The sequence below is a fragment of the Tenrec ecaudatus genome, chromosome 3, assembly GCF_050624435.1.
Source record: "Tenrec ecaudatus isolate mTenEca1 chromosome 3, mTenEca1.hap1, whole genome shotgun sequence".
Lineage (NCBI taxonomy): Eukaryota > Metazoa > Chordata > Mammalia > Afrosoricida > Tenrecidae > Tenrec > Tenrec ecaudatus.
Window position 1 is genome coordinate 67,802,235 of NC_134532.1, and position 27,947 is coordinate 67,830,181.

The 27,947-nt window shown below is 42.6% G+C and overlaps 1 protein-coding gene across 1 annotated transcript in view; it reads right to left on the reverse strand.

Moving 5' to 3' along the window:
* Positions 1 to 13,362, reverse strand: part of EDNRA (endothelin receptor type A) — a 70,233-nt gene extending 56,871 nt beyond the window's left edge. The window contains exons 1-2 of the mRNA XM_075543720.1: positions 12,975 to 13,362; positions 7,899 to 8,400 (exon numbers count right to left, since the gene is read on the reverse strand). Coding sequence (XP_075399835.1) covers positions 7,899 to 8,318 — 420 coding nt within the window. The 5' untranslated portion in view covers positions 8,319 to 8,400; positions 12,975 to 13,362. The remainder of the gene's footprint in view (positions 1 to 7,898; positions 8,401 to 12,974) is intronic.
* Between the last annotated feature and the right edge of the window lie 14,585 nt (positions 13,363 to 27,947).

Consider the following 27,947-nt stretch of genomic DNA (forward strand, 5'->3'; position numbering starts at 1 on the left):
TTTGCATATTCAAAAATAATGTTAAATCCTTTTGAAGGCACATTTGATTTTAGGTTTCAGAGTCCAAGAACATCTAGGGATTTCAATCCTCCACATTTAAATGAGCACCTTAGACTGTAAATTTGTGTAATTTTTGATGTTCAAATGCGAAAGTGCTACCCCAAATACTGAATGACACCAATAATACTAAATGAGATTTACACTCAGCTATATTATGGAATCTAATTTCAATGATCAATCTTATAACTTAAGACAGCTTTCCCAACAAAAACTAATTTCAATGATCAATCTTATAACTTAAGACAGCTTTCCCAACAAAAACTAGATCTAGTTCAAAATTAAAGTTGCAGCTACAGGAAAAAGAAAAAGAAAATATAGGGGAAAAAAAAATCTACCCAAGAGCAAGTGATAGATCCAAAAGACAATTGTAGTGTTTCTGGCTGTGTGTCAGAGTTACATTGACAGAAGTACATTCTTTAATTAGCCACGTTGGTCTCAAAATGACTTCAGAGACAATAAACTTGACTCCTCACCTGTGTTCAGTCCAGTTTCTATACTTTTTATAATAACTGTATGACTAAAGAAATAATCTTCACATGGTAGCCGTTCAAACTATAGATATATTTGTGAGGGGAAAAAACAAACAGAATGTTTTCTTTTAGAATGCTGGAATCAGAACGATACTACTACTGGCAAGAAACCAAACGGGGGCGGGGGGCGGTTATTACAGGAAAATCCTTTGCTGAAGAGGAACACTTTTCTGCATCATCACTTGATGTCAAATATGCCACATAGCAGATTCTTCTGTGTTTGATAGAGGACTATAATCTGCCTCGAAGCGGCTAATATTTCAACGCTTTCCTAATAACAAACAAGAGGAAGCCATCTCTCCCTCTTGCCCTGGGAACCATCTCACAGTTAAGGACGGTTTCCACCCCCATCACTGGAAGGGGACTAACTGCTGGGAGCCAAATGCTGAGGGTTAGCAGAGCAATGTCACATGAGACTAATTACTTAACGTGCCCATGAGAGAAAGCAATGAGTTCCCAGACACAGGAAACGAAAAGTCAGAAGGGGGAGGTAGAATGGGAGAGGGTTCTGAAAGCTTCCCAGACAGAAACTTCCTTATAACTCACAGAAAACTGGGCCATGAATTGATTGGTCTGTCATTCTTATGTACATACGATCTTCATTTAGCTAGTTAACATAATGAATCTTTGCAATGTCCATTTGCTTTTTTTTAGGTCAGAAGCCTCAGCCTATTTGTTGTTCTTTAAAGAGCAAATGAAATCTTTCGTGATACCAGGGTTCATTTTGCGATTCCAAGTCACTTGTAGGTTTAACATCTCAATCACAATCTCAGTTACACCGCTGCTTAAAGAATACATATGGCATCGAACTTTTGGAAGAGATTCTTTGATTATACCAGGGACATATGTTTCCCTTAGATTTATGGGCCCTGACACATTCCTGGTTTGCAAGGGGAGAAAGAAGTAGAAATGCAGGGAATAAGTCTGCCTTCACTTAAAGTTTGTCTATGTTAAAGATCTGCAGTGATGAGCAGAAAAAGATCTCTTATAAAGGCAACATGGTCTATTTTACCCCTTCATCAAATCCTTTAAAAGCAGGGCACAGGGGATACAATGACAAATGAGAATATGGCATGTCGCCTCAAGGAACTTGTTGTCTAGAGGAGCAGACAGGCCGAAGAATGGGCAAACACAATGGGGCATGTGTCCAGTGCTGTCACAGGGTTAATGAGAAGGTCTGGTGGGAACATATGGGCGAGGCACCAACCCAGGCTGGGTGCTGGGTCCTTTCCAGACAAAGAGATCTCTAAGCTGCCATCTGAAGCACAGAGTGAAGTCAGTCAGAGGGATGCGAGGGAAAAACTTTCCAGGTAGAAGGATCATCTTGCTGTTCTGAGACCCGAGTGAGCGGGAGGTGATGTCAAACCCAAACCCACTGCCATCCAGCAAATTTAAACTCATATCAACAGTACCTAGGGTTTCAGAGGCTGGAACTCTTTACGAGGGCGGATTGTTTCATCTTTCTCTCAGAATGGCTGAGGGCGTTAAACTGTCAACCTACTTACCAGCTCATCGGTCCCTTGGAATAAATACAAGGAGGGGAAAACTGTCAAGTGGATATGCTTGGGCAGGGTAGGGTCTGAGTTACTTTATGGGAACATCTCTCCGGAGTGCAATGCATTGCTATTAGGTACATGTATTATTCAGGGATACATTCTCTCTCTTAAAATCCAGGAAATACAGTTTCTAAACTTGATTTTATGATGATAATAATACATAATCCTATGTTGTGCCTGAGAAAAGTCCATTGCTTACTTGCTTAATGATGTAGTCAAAGAGAAACAAAGCTCTGCCCACATGTGGACACTGAATGGAATCTGATGGATGATTGGATTATCTTGGAGAAATAAAATGAGTGCCGACTACAGGTAATAAATACCCTGTACTTTGTCTGTGAAAGAGCAATCCCTCTGGCAAATTATTATTATTACTATTTTTAATTGAAGGTCTCAGAGGCATCTGATCCTGGGTTGATTTTAGCAGTCAGGCTCCTTGTCAAATGATATCAACAAGCATTTACCAAACACCGATTTGTGTGTTGCTATGCTGAGCAAGCTTCAGGGGTCGCTTCCAAACTAAGAGGAACTAAGAAGAAAGGCCTGGTGAAAGGGGCAGCACGAGCCAGGGAAGGGCTTGATGGCCTCTCACAGCAACATCTATGTGCAAGGCATCTGATCCATAACTCTGTTTTGGCCACTGGATCTTGGGGCAGAGATTGCCTTGGTGATTGGCTGTGCTGGAAAGCAATTTTGGAATGGCTGCCCAGACGTGCCGGATCCCAGTTTCACACGATGTCAAAGGCGGAGTGTGACCATGAAGAGAACTGTCGTTCAGTGACTCCCCTTTGGTTTCGACATGGCTCGGATCTTCTGCCGGAGCAACACAGTTGGAGCCTTGACTTTTCATTGCAAACTATTTCTGGTCATTTCAGCAGAGCGTGGATTGGTTTACTTTTCGGTGTTGTCCTGAACAAGAGGTGGTTGCTTAGGGTGGGCAGCTTCAGTAACCAACCATCAGTTACTGGACTCTGTCGCTGGCTCTTTAGCTTGCTCCCACAGCTCCATCTTGCCTCACATGCTAGTGAAGTCATTTTCACCTAGCAGTGTGATTGAACCAGACGTCACCGCCATGTTCTACTTGTCAGAGATTTCTATGCCCAGCCACTGAATTCAACTTTGTGCCTCTAATCTCCTTTTCTCACACGTATATTCCTCCACAACCTTCTCTGCGCTGAAGGGGTTGAAGTACGGTGGTGTGTCAGCATTTCTACCACCCTCCTACAGAGGGGTCATATGATATTTCGATTTCCAACTATTCGAGGACGTGTCATACTGCTTGAGTCTTTGAACAGCCTGTCATGAGTGTGCGAGAGTTCAAGGCTCTTTACACTCTGGCTAGCCAGCACTTGTCCTTTTCCTTTTTTCTCTTGAAATCTGTTATTAATGCTGGGGTGAGATGATATCTCATTTTTATTTTAATTTGCACCTCTCTAATAAGTAGCTCTGGTGGCATTACTGGGTGGACTGCTCACCTCAAAGTTGGTGGTTCAAACCCACCAACTGCTCTTTGGGAGTAAAAGAAGGCTGTCTGCTCCTGGAAATATTTGTAAGATTTCTATATAGTCACCACGAGCTGGAATCGACTCAATAGCAGTGGGTTTGGGTTTCTGGTAATGGCTAAGAATCTGGAGCATTTCTTCATATGCTTGTTCAGTGCCTCGATGTCTTCTTCGGTGAAGGGCCTGTTCATGTCCTCTGCCCATTTTCTTTTTTTTTTCCAGTCAGATAATTTGTCTTTTTGTTGTTGAGGCGTTAAAGTTGTCTATAAGTTTTAGAGACCAGTCTCATATCTGCATTGCTAAAAGTTTCCCTCCAGTCAAGATAATGTCATTTCTTGACAAATAAGAGTCCATATCAGATTAGGTCACAAGTTAGCATCTGCTAGCTCCTTTCTCCTTTCTATTTTTCCACTCTTTTGGTAACTGATTTTGGACAATTAAAATTAGATAGGACCCCTAAGCAAAATTAATAATGACTTCACTAACATTTGCAAGCTCCTCACATTTACTCGCTTTCTTTAGTCCCCCCTGTTTTTGTTGCCTTAGACCAAGACATTCTATTATCTCAGCTCTCCCATTTTCCTTCACCACCAGGTGGTGAGTCTCTTATCTGTCTGACTGCAGGGAAGGGTCAGAGGAGCAGGTGTCTGTTTTTGCTTGTTTGTTTCCATGCACCATATATAACTCTGGAGTTAACAGATTCCCCAACCTAGGACGTGCAAATGCTTCCATAGCAGTCACGTGCTTTCTCTGAGGATTGTCACGAATGCCTCTATGAAATGTGACTCAGGGCAAAGAATTTATGTTGGATAATGACGGCATCCTGACGAGATCCGGGGATCCATCCTGGGAGTTTCCAAGAAGTGGGTGAATGTGGTCACAGGATGGAGGGCCCTGACCACCAAACATGGGCAGCATGGGCACAAGTGGGAGCGAGCGCTGGCTGTTTTCTTAGCAATCATGACCCTGGGTGAGTAGAAGCAGCGGGGGATCAACAGGAAGGAAGAAATGCTAAAGATGTGTGGTCCAGCGAGAATTTTGGAGAGGCAGGTGAGGTGGGACATATGTGTTCACTCACAAAGACCATCCGGAGCGACCCCGACCCACCAGGTTATGACGATGGCTCAGACATAGCCCAGCAGCTGATGCCACCACTATATTGTTTTCCAGTTGTGTGTCAATCACATCTCGCAGACACAAAAGTACAGTCTCTTTCAAAGCAAAGGAAAGGGAATAAAATGTGAATCGAAAGGACACTTTATCACTCCCTCTCCTTTTCCTTGTAATTCTCTTGCAGTCTAATCAGCAATTCTGGCTTGCCCGAAGACACAATCTTCACACTGTCTCCTTCCACTTACGCTGACTCTGATAAGCCTTGATTCAGTGTTCACTGTCTGGAGACACCTTCGATCGGAGATTAAAGCAGCAGACATAGTTGCCAAACTGAAAACCAGTTGTGCTTTGAAAATTCTTCTTGGGGGAGCATTAGCAGATACTTTCAACCATGGCTGAGCCTCCTTCTCTGAATAGCAGGGGAGATGAAGGAGGTCGTGAATCTCTTTAGTGGACACGCCTTCAAGTCTATGCATTATTGTCGGAGGTGCCTAAACATAACGGGAAAGGCTTGCCCTGAACACAGCACAGTGAGCGGGTTAAGGGTATTCACAAGTCTGGCCCTGGGGAAACCACGAAGCAGCATCTTACCGCACAGATCAGGCTGTGTGCAGAAAGGAATATGACCTAGGCACCATACTGCCGGGGAACACTGCTGTTGACTATCCTGTGCAGGAGCCACACAAATAGCCACATGCTAAGATCTCCAGACCCAGAGAAGAAGACTGATGAAATGAGCAGAGGTAACCCCTAGCTACTGCAAGGTCATCAGCTCACACCAATGCCATTCTCTTTTCCTCTAGCAAAATGTTAAGATGATTAAATAGAATGCTTTTTTTAAAACAATACTTTTTAAACCTAAAAGGCCAACTTTCTAAAGGTGGAGCTTGTTAAATTACTCATTATGTGAGCTTTAGAACAGGAATTGCATAAATGTACTCCGGTGATGGAAAATGCCACAAACTCCCCGTATTATTTAAAATAACAGCAAAGCATGGGAAATACTGGTTTCTAAGAGGGGAGGAAGAAGATGGCTTAGTAGGCAAGGACTTGACTGCTAAGTAAGTGGTAATGAGTTGGAATTGAGTCAATGCCACACTACAAGATGGAAAAACCAGAGAGGCAAATGAGGCTCAAAGGTTTTATTTGGGTTTTCATTAAATTTGGAGGCGAGCTTCTGGTGTTTTGGTTTAAAATGTTGCTATGGAATAGAAAGGAAATTCAGTCTGGTGGCTGCCAGGGAGCTAGGACATAGACAAGTCTCCAACCTGGAAGTTGCAGATTCTGATTTGCCACAAAGTCAGTCATGTCTATGTGATACCCTTCAGAGTGCGTATCAGAAGAGATGGCTCATTCTTCTCCTGAGTATAGATAGCATGGCTAAATAGTGTGTAGGCAAGAGCAGTCATATGACTGCTTAGCATTCTCTGCTGTGACTGCTGAAGATCTAGCACAGGATAAGAGTCATGCCAATAGTTCTCAAATCCATCATTAATGAGAGACGTCACGTCAAAGGTCAGGGGTTGAGTAAGCAAAATATTCCATAAGGAGAAAATTAAGAAGATTTTTTTCAAAGAAAAAGCCGGCATTCAAGTTCCATAGCACATGTTATCATTTTAAATTCATTACCCATTTTCAGTTTTGCATCATAGCTCTGTCGTAAAGTCCCGTTTGAAGTTCAAAGAGAAAACACACGCATTGATGTTATTCTGTAGAAAGAGATTGGCATGCACTATGTTCTTGGTTATCTGTTGTCTAATCTCCCCAATTGTGCAGTGTATTGCATATAAGGTTGAAACGCCCGTATTTCTACTATACAGAATCTTTATTATTTCTTTTGTCTTTATAACGAAACCCTGAATTTCCCACCACAGTTATCTCTTAGAAACGGAGAGGTTACTGTTCTACTCAAAAATCTACCATGTCTTCAGCTGACACCACTCGCCAAGGGTCACTTTAAGGAATGTCAGAATGCCACCACCAAACGTACTCCGAATAGCTGCATTTCCAAGGAAAATGCAGAGAAGTTAAAAAAAAAAAGGGGGCGGGGGGCTGAGGATGGCAGACCAATAGAAGAACTTTCTCTGATTTTCACATAAACACACCTCATCATGTAATTTTTTAAAATTCGAATTCATTTGATTTCTCATAGACGTTTCTCTTCATAGCTATGAGAGCCAATGTGGAATGCCGAATGATTCTTGGTATTAGTTTGCTTTGGTGCTAAATCGAAGTGATCCCAATGAATCGGCATCAATTTGATGGCAGTGAATTGAGTTCCCTCCCTTTCCCAATGCGAATGCCCCGAAGCACTAATTTTGTCTTCAGGTCTTTCGATTCCCCAGCTCAGAAGAGGCATCCAGTAGGCTCTCCCTAAACGTGAGCTGATGAGATGGAGACCGAAGAGATCCACAGATCCCTTTTTTAAAGGGCCCCGACACTGCGGAGTCAACACTGGTTTCTTATCATGTGCCCTCCACTATCTGCAAGCAACCCAGATAACGGAGAAAAGCCAAGATGTCCTTTGACCTCAAACATCAACCCCGACGGTCAAAATAAAATACTTCACATTTCAAGTGGTACCATGGCTAACTGGCTCTTGAGACGCAGCGTTTTGAAAAGGTAACTGCAATTGATAGCACATTTGTTTTATGGCTCAGCAGTTTTCACTCTGGGAATTGAATCTCAGAAAAAGCCCGTGACCTTCCCAAGGCTGCTTACCCAACCAGCACAAACTGAGGGGGCAGGTGAATCCAATTCACGGAAGACCAAGATTTTGAAGAAGCATGCCTGGGATGCTGTTTTGTCAACAGTAAATATAAATGTAAGTGGAGTGGAGTGGAGTTGCTTCATAGGGTTTCTAGGACTTTAAATCTTTATAAGAGCAGACAGTCTCATCTCTCTTCCATGGAGTGACTGGTGAGTTTGAACCCTACACCTTGTGGGCGGCAACCCAGTGCTTACGTCTGGGCATCCTGAACCTTCAAAATGCCACTGAGTTTTCAAGGCAGCAGGAGAGAGTCCTCAGTAAGAATACAGAGGGATATTCTAAACACAGAAAGGGCTGCGCTGACTCTCTTACCGTGGAATCAGAGCCTAGGTTTAAGTCTGTAAATCCAGCTGTGGTTATGTCTTACCTTAAATACATTGATAGGCAGATCAATGACCACATAGATAAGGTCTCCAAGGGCAAGGCTGGCTATCAGCGCGTTGGGGCCATTCCTCATGCACTTGTTCTGGTAAATGATCCTGAGCAGAGTTGCATTCCCCACCATTCCCACGATGAAAATAGTACAAGATATCACAGTGTTAATGTATTTGAACACTGAAGTAATTTTAGTCTGCTGTGGGCAGTAGCTGTGCATGGAGCTATTGCTTGGCAGGGTCAAATTAGTTGGCTGATGGGTGGTGGCCAGGAAGCTGAGCTCTGTCCCATGAAAAGGGGTGAAATCATCCACGCTGTCACTTAGATTCCTATTGTATCTCTCAGGATTATCACTGAGCACACAGCCAAACATCACCAGCCAGAAGGTCACCCGAAGGCCAATGGTTTCCATCCCAATGCAGCGTTGAGGGAATGTCTTTTACGTGCAGGTATGTTTACACGCTCCCTCTTAAAATTTTTTTTTCTTTCCAAACCTGGAAAAAAAGAGGAGAATAATTTTGGTTATAAAATCCAGCACCCAATAAGATCACAGTCAATTATTATATACAGCCTTAATTAAAACACAGGCTAGATTAGGCAAACTATCTATGCCCAGTTACCCTGGGGCAGAACAAAACCAGAACAGACCAGAGTTCTACTGGGTAGATTCTATTTATCATTTCATCTCTAATTTGATAATAAAATGATAAGGATATATCAGTTTTTCCTTCAAGTATTAGATGGAAAGTAGTCCCCTCCCCCAACACTGACAATAATCAAAGTTATAAAAACTACACGAGATAAGATACATTTTATTTATTAATGAAGGAAAAAGGTCTTCTATGCTCAGTGGAAAATGTACAGTGTTAAAGCATAACATAAAATGATAAAAATCCATAGTGAATTTAATATTAAAAAATGTAGGTTGTTTTTCATATGGCAAATAATGAATACAGGAGCAAAATGTACCATGGGTAATCATTTAAAGTGTTTCTGAAACGTAATTAAAAATTAACAATGACAAAATCAATAGGCAAAAATAGCAGTGGGCTTCAAAAAGTTTGTGGAAAAATTCTATTATTTTAAAATTCTATTTTACCACGAGTTTTTTGAAATTCCCTTGTCCTTAAAGTTACCTTACAGCTCTTAGCAGGAATGTTTACTTCTCTCTTGCTAAGAAGTAATCGTCATTGTGTTTGTCAAGGCGTGAAACAACACGGACCGAGAGTAATGACCTTTCACAGGATAGTCATACTATTTGATTTTCCTAAGACTATTCGTCCCTATGGTACATCTCAAACATCCTATATAGCTCCATTCATTACATTTCACCCACAGAAGGACCCTATGAAGTACATAGGCATGCCATTATAATATTTGGGAAGCAGACTCCGAAGGGTGAAGTTGTTTCTCAAGGTCATAAGTGGTGGGTGGCAATGCTCTGATTCTATGTCAGGTCAGCATAACTCCAGAGTCTAAGATCTTCATTCATTCATATTCTCCCTTATTCTTGTATCTTATTGGCACCTACAAAGTTTTAAGGAATTCTCCAGAGTTCAGATGAAGCAATGGATTCAGCAGGGTGGCTAATAATTTTGAATAAACTATCCTTTTTTCCTCCCCTAAGATTGGGGTTTCTACTTCTGTAACCAGTTACAGGCTAAGAAACCCACAGGGGGTTGCTATGAGTCAGCACTGACTCGATGGCAGTGAGTTTGTTCATTAGTTTTTTTTTTTTTTAAGAAGTCTAGGTTTTTTTACTTTCATCCTTAAAGAAATGGTCTTGGGGAAGCATGGCAGGTTGGCGATAACACAATAATGAAAGGTAAATAAAAGTAGCTCTTGCCATTTCAAATATTTTGTCAATTTCATTAACCAACATGATTTCATATGAAGACCACTTTCAATTGGAGTAGGCCATGGATGTGTGTGTGTATGTCATGTATATCAAGTCCATTATTTATTTAATTTCAAAAATTGCAGTGATTTTCTGAGCCTAGTAACCACTCTGGTGGTGTAGTGGTTATACATTATGCTGCAACCTGCAAAGTCAGCAGTTCAAAGCCACCAGCTGCTCTGAGGGTGAAAGATAGGGCTTTCTACTCCCATAGAGAGTTACAGTCTTGGAAACCCACAGGGTCCGTTCTACCCAACCCTAAAGGGTGACCACAGTCAGAATTGACTCAATGGCCGTCGTTATGAGTTGGCATTGACACAATGACACTGAGTTTGTAGTTTTGGCTTCATTACACATAAATATAATGTTACATAGGCAACTGGCTCTCTGAGCTTTACAAGCCTGAATAGGTAGGCAGGTAGGGGCGACAGTACACTGTTACTCATGCGTAAACTGAGCCTTAAAGGTGTTCCTCGGTCAAGGTTTCAACAGCTTAGCGTGGCCACTAGTTGATGTTGAGTAGATTCCAACTTACATGTCCCAGAGGAGCAATGCGCTCCACCCAGCGTCCAATGACCGCCTTTGCAGAAGCAGACTGCCAGGCTCCTCTGGGGAACCCGCAGCTCCAGCTTTTCGCTTACCAGCTGAGCATGCTTACTGTTTGCATTGACCCAAAGGGGCAGGGTGATCAGACAGATGTCTAGCTTCACTGTATTTATTTATAGCACTTGAGTCTGTCTGATTCCATGATAAAATGGTTAAGTTTTCAGAGCTAGGGGCATACCATGTGCCTGCTCCTTCTGTCTACATTTCATAATAACGAGTTGGTCGTTTTCTTCAGCTGCGACTTATGATTGCGAGTATCCGACTGAATACTGATAAACCCCAAACTCACTGAACCTAGTCAACGTCCACTCAGGGCAACTCTTTAAGACAAGGTTGAACTGCATCTGTTCCCAAGACCGTAACTCTTTAGGGGCGTGGACACCCCTTCTTGTTACTCACAGGGGCTGGTGGCTTCGAGTTAGCCACCCAAGGCATAACCACTACTCCACCACAAAACGCATACTTTCCATGACAAAGAGGAGCTCAAGACTCCAAGAACGAAGCATATTTTGAGCCTTCTCTGCAGATCACAGATATGATAGAATAGAAATACTTGCATCTCATGCTGTTTAATGACTAACACCCTGCTCCCCCAGGCTTCCACAAACAGAGCGGAATCATCCATAGCAGTTTCCTCTAAAAGGAGAGAAGCAAGGTTTTTCCAGAAAGGGAGTGCTGGTGAGGTTATGCATTGGGCTGCTAATCCTCAGGTCAGCAGTTTGAAATCACAGCCACTCTGAGGGAGACAGACAAGGCTTTCTACTCTGGTAAATGGTTACAGTCGGATTGTGATCTATACGGTCGCTGCGAGTTGGAATCAATTCAAAGACAGTGAGTTTGGTTAGTTTTTTGAGGGGAAGATTCAGTTACCTGACCTGGCTTTTCCGGCTATTGCTCTGATCATCAAAGGTGTTATATGTATTTTGACCTATGGCAGGATGGTTTGCTTGGTTAGCGGATTGTAGCTGAGCTACGGAGGACGGAGGCTGTGGGTTCTTATCATGACACAAGCCAACCAGTGAGAAAACCACCGAACTTCCCTCTGGAACCATGATACCGCTATAGCAACAATTTCTGATGACATCTGCTTCAACTTTCTACACAGATTAAGCTGCAAAACGAATGGGTGAAACATAGAAAACAGAACAAAAGCCCTCTCACATACTCCATCAAGAATGGGGGGTGAGCTTATAGGGACCAGTCTCTCTATCAAGATGGGCCTCCAATCACCAGTCATAATCAATCGTAGTTCTTATGAAGCATCTATTGTTCAGGCCTGAACAACACGGCCTACAGATTCAGCATTTCTCATATTTTTTTGGGGGGTGGAGTGGGACGAGGGAGTGGGTTCTCTAAGAGTTTTCCGGAGTTCAAAACCTATTAACAACGAAGAGAATAAAAAAACCAGAATGAGGAGGAATCTTTCTGCTTATGCTTAAAACATTCAACAACATCTTAGAATTCTCTGAAATAAAACTCTCTTGTAATTAGTCAATATGAGATGCGTTTGGAGCAGGGAATTTACGCGACAGGATTGCCAAGGTGTTTTTAAATTAGCTAATTTTTACAACTGACGGAGTGAGAGGGAAAGAACGAAGTAAGAGGGGAGAGAGGGCAGGGGCGCGGCAGGCACTACAAATAGCTACCAACCAAACCCAACTCACTGCCTGGAATCACCACTGACGCTCAGCGACCCCCACCCCCACCCCCAAGGGTTTTCAAGACCGTATCTGTCTACTAGAGTAGAAAGCCCAGTCTGCCTCCTGCAGAGCTGCTAGGGATTTTGAACTGCCCACCATGCGGATCGCAGCGCACCGCTTAACCACAAATAACTACAGGAAGGGAAAAGACAAAAGGTGTTTTGATTGGGGTGGGGTGGGGTGTAGAAATTACTAGCTGTCCCCGTATAGGAAGCATAGAAACTTTAATATGTCCCCGGAGCCCCCAGCTGAACCCGGGGAGTGCCAGCAGAGACGGTTCGAACAGAGGCGGATCCTATAGAAACTGCCTATAGCAACAAGTGCCCTTTAAAGGAGCGAGCAACTGAACAAAACGTCTAGACCTCCGCTGGCAAGGGGCCCAAAGTACTGGCGCTGGGGCTTTTCGAGGGGCTTTTAAAGACATCTGTTCCGTACACCGAGTGCGCTCGGAGGTTCTGGGCGGATCCCCGGGTTTGGAGAGCCCGTGGGAGCCAGGACGCGGGGGCTGCGGAGTCAAACCCACCCCTGGGCTTTGAAGCCAGAGACGCCACCGGCGGGACCTTCTGAAGGTTCCTTGCCCGCCTGGGGCGGACCCAGTAGAACTGCTGGTTTCCCCTTCTTAAAAGCCAGAGTCCCGCGCGCGCGCGCAGAGACGGCGGTCCCCCAGTCCCCGAAGGCTTCCCGCGCGTCCTCCTGCCCTGGGAAGCGCCTGCCCGCCCGCCCTGCGCCTGGGTACAGGTGGGTGCCACCTCGGCTCTGGTGGGGCTCCTGAGCGGCAGCACCAAGTTCCGTTCTCCCCTCGCCCCACCCGAGTCCCCGCCACCGCCACCCCACCCGAGTCCCCGCAGCAAAGAGCGTCACCAACCGTGGAGCAGGCCGAGCGCAGACGATGTCCAGTGCGCGCTCGGTGCCTGGGCCAGAGACGCCGGGTCGGACCCGGAGGGTGACACGGAGGGTGGCGGATGTCCCCGCTCCGGCGCGGCGGCAGCGGCGGTCCCGGCTGGCCCTGCTTTGGAAAACTTCGCTTGCTCGGCTTCTCTGCGGAGGTCTGAGGCTCGCCACCACCGCCAGACCAAAAGGGTTGACTGTGTGTGTGCGCGTGTGTCTGTGTGTGTGTGCGCGCGCGCGCACACACAAGGGCTCGCAAGTAAAAGAAAACTCCAGATGAACACGCCTCCAGGCCGGGCTCCCCTTGGCCTCTCTCAGAGGAGCTCCTGTCCCCTCCTATTCCCTCCAGGACAGCTTTGCTACCAGATGGGCCAGCCTCTATATAGCGCAGAGCGCAGAGCAGCCGCTGCCCCCCCTCACCCCCCCCAACTCAGGCCCGCGGGCAGGAGTCTTTTAACTATTTCCTCTCTGAAATCCAAGTGGGATGGGGAGTTGGGGGAGAGGTGAAGGGAGACTAGTGGAACAGAAAGGGTCTGACTTCAAGAAAACTATGTAGACAAACCTTGATCTGGGGGGTGGGTGGAGCAAGGACAGTTCCTGAAGTTAATCTGGCTCCAAACTCTCTCTTAGCAAGTAGACACTCTTTTTGGAATTCAGCATGCTTTGCTTCTGTTTTGTTCCTTCGTGTCCAAGTCTCCGGGCACAGGACTAGCCCAGGAGGATGTACAAGGGTCCAGTCCGTGGCTCAGTGAACCTGAGTTGCTTCAAGAAAGGAAACCAGCCAGGACAGCATCCTTGGGTGTGTCTCGGTATCTTTAGCGTAAGAGTCTCCTCTTGGGACGAGGAGCAACTCTGAGTGGGAGAAACCATCGAGGTCTTCTGTGCCTGACATCAACCTTTCAGTGAGCGCCCCGCTGGCGTCCAGCCTGTTGTGGGGATAGGAGATTGGAGGCCTGGCCTTATTCTACAACATATTCTGTTGCCTGTTTCTTTTACTGAAGAGATTCCGCTGGAAATGTTCTCACTGCCATGGAGTCAGGCGGTGCAGAACTGCCCATCGGTTTCCCAGACTGTAACTCTTTCCAGGAGTAGAAAGCCCTGTTTTTCTCTGGCACCGCACCTGGTGGTTTCCACCTGTAGACCTTGTGGACCACAGCCCCGCATGTCACCTCTATGACACCAGGGCTTCTGGCGAAAAAGAAGAACAAGTTGACTAGCGGATATGCACTTTGAGCGAGGTCTAGCTGGGTCAGCTCATCTTTGCTCCATCAGCTGGCCCTGGAAGAATCCCCTAAACAGAGATAGTTTTTCTCCACATGGGTCCACAAGCGGCTGGCGCTTCCTCAGAGTATGGTGGCAGAGTTCCAAAAACGAGTGTTCCAGCAGACAGGACGCAGGAGCTGCCAGTTTCTTATGGTCTTGGCTCAGAAACTGGCAAAGTGCCACTGCTGACCAAGGCTGTTAGCCAAGGAGCCACAGGGCTTAGATTGAAGATGAGGGGTCATGGACACCACCTGTTACTGGGAAGAAAGTCCAAGAATTTGGGGGCCATTGTGCAAAATCATCAAGCGGATCCAGCGAAGACCATTATTGAATGGGCCACCAGTTGTCATTTAATTTTATTGAACTAGATATTAGCCTGTGCATTGACCTGGTCTCACCAAAGCTCCCCCATGGGGGAAAAGTCAGCTATCCAGGATCACCAATGGCCCGCCAAAGCGGCGTAGTTTGAATTTTACACAAAACTAGTCTTTGGGTAGATGGCTTGGCAAGTTGGCAACATTTTCAGGGAAATATTTTCTTTTTTTAATAAATCATTTTATTGGGGCTCATACAACTCTTATCACAATCCATCCATACATCAATTGAGTAAAGCACCCTTATATATTCGTTGCCCTCATCATTCTCAAAATTCACCTTCCACTTGGGTTCCCAGGGAAATATTTTCAGGGAAAAGCGTTTCTATTTTCAGGACTTGGCGTGTGCAATATGTGCTGCGTTTCAGACCCTGTTAACCTGTGACTAGACACATAGCCTGTACCATGGAACATGCCAGTCTGTTCCACTTTTACAAGGTGACACCCATCAGTCCCTATATCCAGTGACAACTCATCGCACAGTAGAGCCAGTCCCAAAGTCTAAAACCAGGCTCATTGCCCCTGGGTGGACTCTGAGTCAGGGTGGCCCTATAAGACAGAGTAGGATGACCCTTTGGGTCCCGAGACTGTCAATCTTTATGGGCGTGGACAACCTTATTTTCCTCCATTGGCGTGGCTGGTGAGTGGCAACCAATGACCTTGTGGTGAGCAGCTCCTCTGTAGCTCGCTACACCATCAATGCAAACCCAGTTACTCAAAATTCTTATCTGGAAGCCATCACGATGAAATCTGTGCCCTTGTGGGAAATGCCTTCACAGATGCGTGTGTTTACGTGAATTACCAGTTTAAAGCTGCCTTTGTAAGAGACTGGGCTGTCTCACTTTAGATGACAGCAACATCGACTTTTGTTAGTTTCTGGAGATTTAGGTTGCCAACTTCTCTGGGGAAATTGATCTCAGTGGATTCCGTTTTAGCCAAGCTAACTGTGCCCACAGTAATATCTTTCCCTATAGCCCTGATTTTATATACTTGCCCTGTCTCTGTTTTCCCTTCTTTGTGATTTTAATGAACATGAGTTTTATGTCTTTGACTAAGCTTTCAGCCCGACTTCCAAGGTTTCTTTCTTTTTCTAGGAAGGTAGGTCGGATGTAGCTTGGCAGGTCTTCTGGATTCGTGCCTGACTTCCTTGATGACCCCAGCCTTCTGGCTCAAGTCGCTCAGTTAGTAGAGTGTTCCTGTAAGGGCAGTTACATGGACTTCTTTCAGCATTCGATTACTGTTATTGATTTCCTAAAAAACAATTGCCCAAGATTAAGATGGATGCAAGCTCACTTCCATGGGTCCTTGGGGGGCAAGTGTTCTTTGAAATTTACATTTTTTGGGGTTAGAATTTGCAAATCAGTTCAGTTAAATGTTATCACCCAAGTATGTGGAAATACAGCGGCGGTTCAGCGCATCAGTGTTTGCTAGGGATTTTTGGGCCTCCCTGGGGGAAATAGAGCATGAAGGTTCAGAGAACCACAAAGATAACCGAGGGCTGGGAAACTGGGTGTGGTAGGAACTGGGAAATGTACCATACACACCAGAGCCTGCTTCTACTGCCGCCATGCTTGGCAGTGCTGTGGCCAAGGTGTTTCTTCGGCAGCCGGGGCCATTGTCCTTGAGAAGAAGCAACGCGCTCAGTGAGTGGAAGTCACATTTACGATGTTAAACAAAATGTTTTCTTTTTTTCAAAAGGAAGTATTCCAAAATGTTAGGTTGTTAAGATGCTGCGAAGGATTCTGAAGTGTTTCCTCACAGAAACAAACTTGTACAGGGCAGTTAACGCCTCCCAGGTTCTTTCATCCAAATCTCTCCGTGCACAGAGGTGCACCATGTTTTGTTAACTGCTGGTGGCTCCATTCAAGAGCTAAGGTGTTTCAGCATCATTGACGATGGGACGATTCATGGAAATGTTTATGGGGATTGTTGGTGGTGGTGGGTGATGTGAAATCAGTGCCAACTCATAAGGACTCTACATACAACGGAGTAAAACACACTTGATTCTGCGCTATCCTCACAATTTCTAGTATGCTTGAGCCCATTGTTGCAGCCATGATGTCTAGCCATCTCATTGAAGGTCTGCCTCTTTCCCCCTCGTCCAAAGGGGGATTGCTACTGTTAATGTGCTTGACCACCAGCTGAAAGGTTGGAGGTTTGAGTCCACTCAGAGGCACCTTACAAGAAAGACCTTTTGATAGAAAAAAAATCAGCCATTGAAAAATCTGCAGAATATATTTCTACTCTGACACATACAGGTCTATATGAATTGGAATCAACTTGAGGTCAATTGGTTAGTATAATATGATGATGTGTTCCATATTTCATACGATCAAAATCGTCTCATTTGTATATAATTAATTCTTTAATTGTAGCTTCAAGTTCCTACAAGATAGAGGAAAAAATGAACGTCAAATGAGTATTATGAGAAAAAGACAAATCTGAAAGATATGAGGATTTATCACTTCTACTGAGTCGAGTCCAACTCATAGCAACCTTATAAGAGAGTGCACAAAAGCTGACAGCCTCATCTTTGTCCTGCAGAGCTGCTGGTGGGTTTGAACCACCAACCTTGTATGAGTGTTAGCCCAACATTGAACCCACCACACCACTCATGCTCCTTAGTACAGCAGTTGTATTAAAACATCGATTGAATTGATCTTTAAATGGGTAAGTTTTAAAGTATGTCAATTATAGCTCAATAAATTTTTTTGCTATGTTAAAATCACAATTATACATATAAAATGTGTACTATATCTTGAATACTATCAAAGGTATAAAGGACTTTGATACTGAAAATGAAATGAAATAAGGCTGATGATGCTTCACAGGACAGTTAATCTTGTTTGCTCAGTAAGTCAGAAGCAATTGAAAAAAAGACTTTTTTTTTAGCTTAAAAGAGACCAAAGGACCACAACAATTAGATGTAATGTGTAGTTCTGGATCAGATTGGATAAATCATTGTAAAGGGAAGAATTGAATTTGAGCTCAATATTAGATATGGTAATAGATTATTATTAATTTTATAAATGCGATTGTGAAAATATTATTTCAGACACATAGGAATTTGTACTATCATTTATCATGCTCTCATCATGTACCAAGCTTTTAGATATTTTCATCCTTTCTTTTTTATCTTTATTTAAATTATTTTTGTTCTTGTATTTCATTACTTGAAATTAATGTGGAACTCTGTAGAACTCTATTGGAAGACAGCTACTTGACCAACTGATTGGAAGAGATCTATATTTGAACCAATTCCAGAGAAAGGTAACCCAACAGAATGCTCAAATTACAGAACAATATCATTAATATCACATGTAAGTAAAATTTTTGCTGAAGATCATCCAACAATGATTGCAGAAGTACATTATCAGAGGGCTGCCTGAGGTTCAGGCCAGATTCAGAAGAGGATGTGGAACAATGGCTATTATTGCTGATGTCAGATGGATTTTGGCTGAAAGCAGAGAATAGTAGAAAGATATTTACTTGTGTTTTACTGACTATGCCCAAGGCATTCAACTAAACTATGGATCATAAACTATGGATAACCTTGACTAAAATGGGAATTCCATAACACTTCACTGAGAACATGTGAAATTTGTCATGGACCAAGAGGCAGTTGTGTGACTGAAACAAGGGAATACTGTAGGGTCTAAAGTAGGAAAGGTGTGAGTCAGAGTTGTATCCTCTCACCATACTTATTCAATCAGTATACTGAGCAAACCATCAGAGAAGATGGTCTATAGGAAGAAGAACATGGCACCTGGATTGAAGGAAGGCTTATTAACAACCTGTGATATACAGATGACACAACCTTGCTTGCTGAAAGTGAGGAGGACTTGAAGCACTTGCTGATGAAGATCAAGGTTTGCGGCCTTCAGTATGGATTTCACGGCAATGTAAAGAAACTAAAATCCTCACAACCGAACCATGATAAATGGAGAAAAGGTTGAAGTTGTCAAATATTTTATCTTGCTTGGATTCACAATCAATGCTCATGGAAGCAGCAGTCAAGAGATCAAAAGATAAGTTGTAATAGGTAAATCTGCTGCACAAGACCTCTTTAGGATATCCAAAAGCAAGGATGTTATTTTGAGGACTAAGGTGTGCCTGATCCAAGCCATGATATTTTCAATGGGCTTATGTGAATGTGAAAGTTGGTTTTTGAACAAAGAAGATTGAATAAGAATGGATACATTTGAATTGTGGTGCTGGAGAAGAATATTGAAAGTAACATGGATTTCTAAAGTTGTCGACAAACTGATCTGTCCTGGAAGAAGTACAGCCAGAGTGCTCCGTAGAGGTAAGGATGGTGATACTTTGTCCAACATACTTTGGACATGTTGTCAGGACATTGTGTCCCACAGAGAAGGATATCATGTTTGGTAAAGTAGAGGGGCAGCAAAAAAAAAAAAAAAAAAAAGGAAGGCCCTATAAGATGGACTGACGCCTTGGTAGCAGTAATGAGAGCAAGCATAGGGACAACTGTGAGGCTGGCACAGAACTGGCAGTGTTTCATTCTGTTGTGCATAGGGTTGCTATGGGTCAGAACAAACTTGATGGTACCTGACAGTAACAACAATAGAGCTCTCTAAGGAGCCCTGTTGGTACAACCTAAGTGTTCAGCTTCTAACCCAACATTGGCAGTTTAAATCTATCCAGTATCTCCATGGGTGAAAGATCTTATAAATAAGAAGAGTCATGTGACAAAATGAATAACTTCAGGAAGTTGTGACTATAGTGGTAACTAAGACCAGCGAGACCAAAGGCATCTAGGGACCTACAAGGTGATGGCTAGAAGGGAACTGATGCCTTGAGTTGGCAATTAGGACAGCCAAGCATCGTGGGCTATAGACGATACTGCAGGAAGGTACCTTTTCTGAAAAGTAAGGAATTGAGGAGCAGATGGGTGCCCTGGTGCCATTATTGTGACCTAGATTCTTGAACATTCCTTTGTACAGATTTGGGGAAATGGGTCACATTTGTAATAAAAAGAAGCAACCCCTTATGCTCCCACCCACAAATGCAGAAGGTTGACAAGGAAAGGCAGGGGTGGAGAGAAAAAAGAAACACACTTTCCCTAGAGTTGATTTCTGTCTTGGGGATCCCATGTGTTTCAGAGCGGAGGCCATCTAGTTGATTCTGACTGATGTTGTTGTTGGGTGTGGTCTAGTCAGTTCTGACTCATAGCCACCTGTGCACAACCCAACAAAACATTGCCCTCACAGTTATTGTGATGTTGGAGGCCATTGTTGCAGCCACTGTGTCAGTCCATGTTGTTGAGGGCCTTCCTCTTTTTCACTGGGTTGGATTGGGTAAACCACTGTAAAGGAATCTTTGGGACAAATTGGGAGCTATTGGGTTGAGCTAGATATTAGACTACTAAGAAGTTATTAATTGTATAAGCATGAAAATATTATTTCAGGTATATAGGAATTTGTACTAATATTGATCATGCTCTCATTGTATACCAAGCTTTTAGATACTTGATGATCTTCTCCAGGGACAGGGCTCTCCTGACAACATATCCAAAGTATATGAGACTAAGTCTCTACATCTTTGCCTCTAAGGAGTGTTCTGGCTGTATTTCTTCTGGCTGAATTTGTTCTTTTGAAAGTCCTTGGTACTTTCAAGATTCTTCATTAGCACCGTAATTCAAATGCCTCGGATCTTCTTCCATCTTCCTTTCCAATGTCCAACTTTCACATGCATGTGAGGTAATTAAGAAATATCATGGCTTGGGTCAGGCACATTTTAGTCCTCAAATTAACCTCCTTGCTTTTCAACACTTTAAAGAGGTCTTGTGCAGCAGACTTACCCATTGCAAGGCACCCTTTGATCTCTTGACTGCTGCTTCCATGAGCACTGATTGCGGAACCAGAAATCTTTGACAACTTCAATCTTGTCTCTGAGTATCATGATGCTACCTCTTGGTCCAGTTTGAGGATTTTGGTTTCCTTTACATTTATTTGAAATCCACACTGAAGGCTGCGATCTTTGATCTTCATAAACAAGTGCTTCAAGTCATCCGCACTTTCAATAAGCAAGGTTGTGTCATTGAGATCCCATTGAGGACTTCCCAAGCCAAAAATCTCTACCAGAGCAGACAGCCTTCTTGATCTCACAGAGTGGCTGTTGGGTTTGAACTGCCTACCTTGTGGTTAGCAGCCCAATGCTTGCCTGACAGCACTACCAGGGCTCCTTTGCGGAGGAGACTAAATTAGAAGAAGTGACAGAAATCCCCTGTGGAGTAACTTCAAAGCAAGGGAAGGAAGGACAAGTCTTTTATAGTTGATTGTTTAGATATGTCAAGTGAACGCCTGAAAGAGTTTGAAATTAGCAAAAAAGATTACTCAGAGTCTTGTACGGGCATTCTTCTGTGTTACAAATGACTTACTTCCCAACGAACTACATTACATTTAGCTGTTGGGAAAATGAAACTGTTTATTTCATGTTTGAAGTGGGTTTTTGAGTGCAGCACATTACCAATGAAAATCTATGAGAGGAAAGGCAGTCTTTGTTTTCAAAGCATTCTGTCTCACTGTTGTTGAATCAGCTCTCCCTTAAATTTTGCTGTCATTGATAAAGTCTGTGGCAGGACTGGAGTCTGATGATTCATAGATTTTGAACCTCATACAGCTGTCTGTTAACACAGTGGTGAAGTTACATGCACAGCTGGAAGCAATGTAGTGCTAAAACGATCATTTGTTTTAAGAAAACACGAGGGAACTGAGGGATTTAGCATCAGTTTAAAGGCGGGGAAGAGGACTATCAATTCATCACTGGACTCCTGGAGTCGAAGTTGACATCATCTTATGCGAGCAGGGAGTGAGGTTGGTGCCATTCATTGTAAGAGGCAGAACTTTGGAGAAGGATCCTGGGGGGTCTTGGATGGAACAGCTTTGCCTCCACGTCTCATGAGGTTTCTGATCCAATGAAAGTTCTATTTCAGTTTGAGCAGCTTGGTTGTAATGTGCTGAATTGTTTGGGGCAGGGAGAAATAGAAACCATTGGCTTTAGATTTAGACTGAGTGCTCCTTCTGATGAAAGATCCTTGGCACTTATGATGAATAATAATAGATATTTGGTAAATATGCTATTAACAAAATACTATAGAAAGTTAGTCTTCTAAGGTTGCCTTCTGCTCTCCTACATGTGCCATTCGTTCTCTTTGCATGCCAATTTTTCTGCTTTTATCTTGTTTCCAGGAAGCTTCATTCTTGACTTTAACCGATTTAACCTGTGTTAGCCAAAACAGTGGGAATTTTGTTTTTCTCCAATTTGTAGGGGGAAAAAAAAAGCAACTCACATCTCTTTGACTACTCAAAGTCTTACTGTTGTGATAGCAGTAAATCTGTAAGCAGTAGAGGCAACTTAAAAATTGACCGGCTTTGTTCTTTTTCTAAGTAAATAAATAATGTAGTATTTGTGGCAGGCAAAAAAAATTATAACATAAATTGCTCCACTTCAATTAATACAAAAGATAAGACAAAACCAAACTTACTGTGGCAGCAGAGTCAATGTTAACTCATAGCAATCCCCCTGTGGGTTTCTGAAAGTAGAAAATTACAGTCTTTCTCCTGAGGAGCTGCTGGTGGTTTTGAACTGATGACCATGAGAACCACAGCCCAACATGTAAGCATTACACCACAAAAGCTCCATATGGTTGAAAATAGATGTTCAATATTGGTGAATGAGTTTTATGCCCAAAGAATTTGGGATTGGGATGCCAGAGTTCTAATCTTTTGCCATCTCCAACAACTCCCTGGTCTCCCATGGATATCAGTTATTTCCCCAGGGGCACTCTTTACATCTCTCTGCTTAAAGACTTAGAGAATACTCTCCCTAATGAAACAAACAAACATTCTGGAAGACTTAAAGAACCAAATGCCCAATGAAACAGACACTGCCATGTTCTCAATGCTGACTCACAGCGACCCTAGAGGCCAGGGTAGAATTGCCCTGTGAGTTTCCAAGACTGTAACTCTTTATGGAGGTAGAAAGTCCTGTCTTTCTTCCCCAGAGCGGCTAGTGGGTCTAAAGAAAGAGGGACAAAATAGACAGCATCATAAAAACCATCGTTTACCACTTTCTGATTTGAATATATTTGGAAGGATATCTATAATTTGACCTTTATGAATGGAAATGGTAGTATATTTCTCAGACTGGCATACACCAGTACATTTTCAGCTCTATTACTCTGGTCTAACTTGTTGCTTTATAAAATACCCTTTAGATTTGATGATTAAAATGTGAACAGTATGCTTTAGGTGCTTTATAAATATATATCTATATTATGGAAGTATTCTAAAGTAAATTATAAATATTATGAGAATATCTAATGGTGTTTGAGGGATAAGCTGGCATTGGGTTGCTGACTTTCAGGTCAGTAGTTCAAATCCACTAGCCATTTCTTAGGAGAAAGATGAGACTGTCTACTCCTATAAAGAGCTATAGTTTAGAAACCTCTGTATAAGGTTTTTTGAGTTGGAAAGGACTTGATGCAAGTATTTAAAAAATTATTTTGGCTTATAGATATAATAACATTTTATTCCTAAATATTTCATTGTTAATAGCTGCCATTGATTCAGCCTCCTACTCATGGTGATGTGCTTAATGGAAGGAGTTGCTGCTGAGCCCTGTGCCCCGTCCCCATTATTGGCTGTGAATCTGACAGCTGTGAGCCATAAGGTTTTTATTGGTTGATTTTTGGAAATCGGTTAACAGACAGCCTTTCATCCTTGTCCATATTTACCAGGAAGCAGCCCTGAAACCTGCTCAGCCTCATAGTCACACAAAGGCCTCCACTGACAGACGTGTGCATGAATTGCATTGACCTGGAACAGAATGTGTTTCCCCTATATGGAAAATGTGTGGATTTAAATTTTATATTTTTCTGAAGCAATTATTTATTGCCATTTTCTTTCATTCAAGTGCACATCATATTTTCCAGGTTGGTGTTTCATCAATATCTTTTGTTTTACAAAGTGTATGTGCTTTGATAACGTTAAGAAAGTCTGATGTAGGTGTGTCTCCAGGATGTGGTTATGTTATTGCTAATCATTTTAGTGATGGTATGTTGATATGACTCTCTACAGGTAATGCTTACTCCTAGTCTAGCTTTGTGGTTTCCAGCTACATGACACTGGAAAAAAATGAGAACAGAGGATATTAAGTTTGAAGGCAAAGTTCAAAATCTTTTATTTTGAGCCCTTACTAGTTTATTTCTAGAGGTTGTTCCCTCTTTTGATTTTAGGTTGTGGCTCTGTGTTCCCATAACATTGTTCCCCGCCCCACACCCCAGCCCCCGAATCTTTTGTGGCTGGTACGAACCAATGTAAGAGTTCATAGGAATGACGCCACCACATGCCCTTCTTCTTGTCTCCATTTAGAGTCAGTCCTGCAATTCACAGAGCTCATCTCCCAGCAGATTTCTGTGCTAGGACCCTGCAAGGTCTTTCATATTCCCTCCCCTTGAACTACATTAAACCACAACTCCCACTAGCTTTTTCTTTCCATCAACATCTCAACTAGAAAATGTACTTGCCTAGGAGGAAACTCCAAAACAGTCACATAAAAATAAAATGAAAAGATAACAGATTTTTCCCATGAACTTTTTGATGTTCCTTCCTATATTTATTTATTTTGTTATAACTAAGGCCCTTCTCTTGAGCTTACACATTCTATGAGTTTAGCCAAATATATTAGATAACTTTCTTGGAAATATTATGCAATCTCACCCCTCTCCACCATTTACTCATCTCATGTGCAACTCCCTCTGACCGGAATATCCTTCTAATTCCTTTTCATGAAACACTTTATCTTTCAATCACGACCTATGACTCACCTCACTAGCAGATTCTTTCCAGACTCAGCCAGCCCAGTTTTCACAGCAGGGTTATAATGCATTCATTCTCTTTTCCTTCTTACCGTTGTTGGTGATGGTTGTAATAATTTTCTGTTTTATTTATTTCACCATTTTTATTAAGATTATATACTGCGACCACAACTCTAAAGCAGTGCGTGGAGCCAGACGTCACTGGGCAGTGCTTGCTCTTCCAACAGTGGAACCCTGTCCCGGGCACTGTGTCAGCCTGGACAGCTGACAACCGTTGGGGCAGTTGAATAGTGTTTATAGGTATAATTCCATGAGTTTGATTGCATTATTTGAGTTATGCAATGGTTCTCACGCTCCTTTTCTGAGTTATTCCTCCTCCACTAGCATAAACTCATTGCTATGGTCAATATGATCCCATGGAGACAAGTAGATACTACATAGAAGAGTATAATACGCAAGGCAGACCTTTTATACTAGTTGTCTAAGCTATTTTTTAAAGTCCACCTTTTGAATTGTTCATTTCAAGAAGTTTCATTCCCGCACAATTTGCATAGCATACAATCCCATGACTTAAACATATTAAAATGAGGTGTGCACTCATCACCCCAATGCATTTCAGAGCATTGTCATCTTTCTCGTGCTCATTATTGATACCCCCCCCCCACAGCTTCCCTGCGATAATCCTAAGAAACAATTAATCCAGTTACTACCGCTATAAATTTACTATGGCCTATATTTCATATAAAGAAAATATGCAAAAATAAGACAACTCCTACAACAAACATAACAAACTGAAACAGAAAAATCTCAATAGAAAAAAAAAAGCAGAAATTCATTAAAATAGAACAAATTTTAAAAGGGTCCAAAGGGAGAACAAATGATGTCAGTCCACTTTCCAATGGACTCCAATAGCAAGGTTATTCACAGCTCTGGTCAATAGTCAGAGGAAATCTCACTGGAGGCTTAAGAAAGAGGGACAGATTAGACAGCATCATAAAAACCATCATTTACCACTTTCTGATTTGAATATATGTAGAAGGATATCTATAATTTGACCTTTAGGAATTGAAATGGTAGTATGTTTCTCAGACTGTTTGGCACACACCAGTACATTTTCAGCTCTATCACTCTGGTCCAACTTGTTGCCTTATGGGTTCCTGCAAATGGGTCTTGGGATTTCCTTGTCATCCATAGCCTTCTGCAAACTGAGTGCTCAGAATTAAAGTTCTACGTTATTTCCTCCTCCTGTCTTGGATTTACTTACAATCCTTGGATCACACAGGCTGACATGCTTCTTCCATTTTACTTACCTGACCCCTCACTTAAATGGCTGCTTGGCTTAAGACAAGTTTTTAAGACTCCAGACTCTATTCTTTTTTTTTACACATTTTATTAGGGGCTCATACAATTCTTATCACAATCCATACATATACATACATCAATTGTATAAAGCACATCCATACATTCCCTGTCCGAATCATTCTCAAAGCATTTGCTCTCCACTTAAGCCCTTTGCATCAGGTCCTCTTTTTTTTCCCCTCCCTCCCCTGTCCCCCCTCCCTCATGTGCCCTTGGTAATTTATACATCGTTATTTTGTCATATCTTGCCCTATCCGGAGTCTCCCTTCCCCCCTTCTCTGCTGTCCCTCTCCCAGGGAAGAGGTCACATGTGGATCCTTGTAATCAGTTCCCCCTTTCCAACCCACTCACCCTCCACTCTCCCAGCATCGCCCCTCACACCCTTGGTCCTGAAGGTATCATCCACCCTGGATTCCCTGTGCCTCCAGCCCTCATATGTACCAGTGTACAACCTCTGCCCTATCCAGCCCTGCAAGGTAGAATTCGGATTATGGTAGTTGTGGGGAGGAAGCATCCAGGATCTGGGGGAAAGCTGTGTTCTTCATCGGTACTACCTCGCACCCTGATTGACCCATCTCCTCTCCTAAACCCCTAAGAACCATCTGGTTTATTCACCATATTTTGCTATGGCCTCCATATATTCAGTAATTTCTTTATAAGGGCAATATTGAGTAAGTCTATGTCACATGAACTAATTGTTCTTGGATTAGGGCTGTGAGTGTGAGCTCTAGATCCATTCATATATCTATCGTTTATTTATGTCCCTGGTCCACTTTAGAAACAGCAATCTTTCTTTGAGGGAAGATTATAATTAATTCCCATGGGACATATGTTAATTCTACTGGCAATACCATTAAGTTAGCCAATTATATAGAGTTTAAACTACTGTTGGTGGTGTCAGATTGGGTGCAATTCCCACACTATGTCTCCAGTGTTGTCCTGTAGGACCATGGGTCGGTGAGGGATATCGTGTCTGGTGGTAGGGCTGGCCCTATGGTCCACTCTGTGCATTGACTGTTCTGAGCAGCAAAATTGTCCTCAGGGCTTGGTGGACCTGGATGTGCCCCACTCTCTCTCCTTCCCCATTTATTTGCTCCCATGTGCTCTGATCAGATGTGTCCCTCTCCCTGAGATGTAGCTTCAGTGCTGTCCTCTGAAGTGAATTCTTTGGGGGTGGGTTGGGGTGTGAGGGGGCTGTCATGTAGTTGGGATTGGGGCTGGCCACTTGTCTTAACTTTCTAATGTTGATATTTCAACTGCTTTCTTATATTACTTAGGAACTCCAAAATAATGTTAAATTGTGTTTTTCTCCTCTTAATTATTTCTGTCCCTTTACACTTAAGAAAGTCATTTGCTTTTTTGTTTCTGTTACATATCTGTATCAAATTAAACAAACAAACAAACAAATGAACATTTTTTTCTATTCTTAACTTACAAAGGAGTTATCAAAGGATCAGGAATAGATATACTATTTTGAATGTGTCTGTATATGGGTATATGTTTAATCATCTATCAAATGATGCTTTAATCCATTAATATAGAAAACTGGGAATTCACGTTCTAATAGTGTACATAGTTATAATATTTGATCTGTAATTCCAGTTTTAGATTTGATTTTCTGATATTGATTTGTTATATTTTAGCATAACTTTAAAAATCCACATTCACAAGTGAAATTGTCTATGGTTATAAACTCTAATGCCTAAAGAAGCCAGAATGGTTTTTAAAGTGTGTAATGTAGATGCGCTTCACAAAAATGGAGGTTGTGTTAAATGGGAGAATCCTTATTGAGTATCACAGCACTCATATTTAAAAGAAATATGTTTCACAATTGCCTACAGATATGATCTATAGAACCTAGTTTATGTGTGTATGTGTGTGTGATTATCTTATAATTTTAGATAGGAGGCATACTTTCAAATTTTTATGTCTAACACCAGCTTAAATAAAATAAAGTAGTTCATTGAAACCAACTCACCTATAAAAACAATCTAGGCTTATTGACTTTTGGGGGCATCAATCCACCCCCACTCGCATATATTTAGTCTCATGTATGGTTATCACTCACGTTGGGTTTACAACTCCTTCTGGGAGCAACTCTGAGTATTTATGT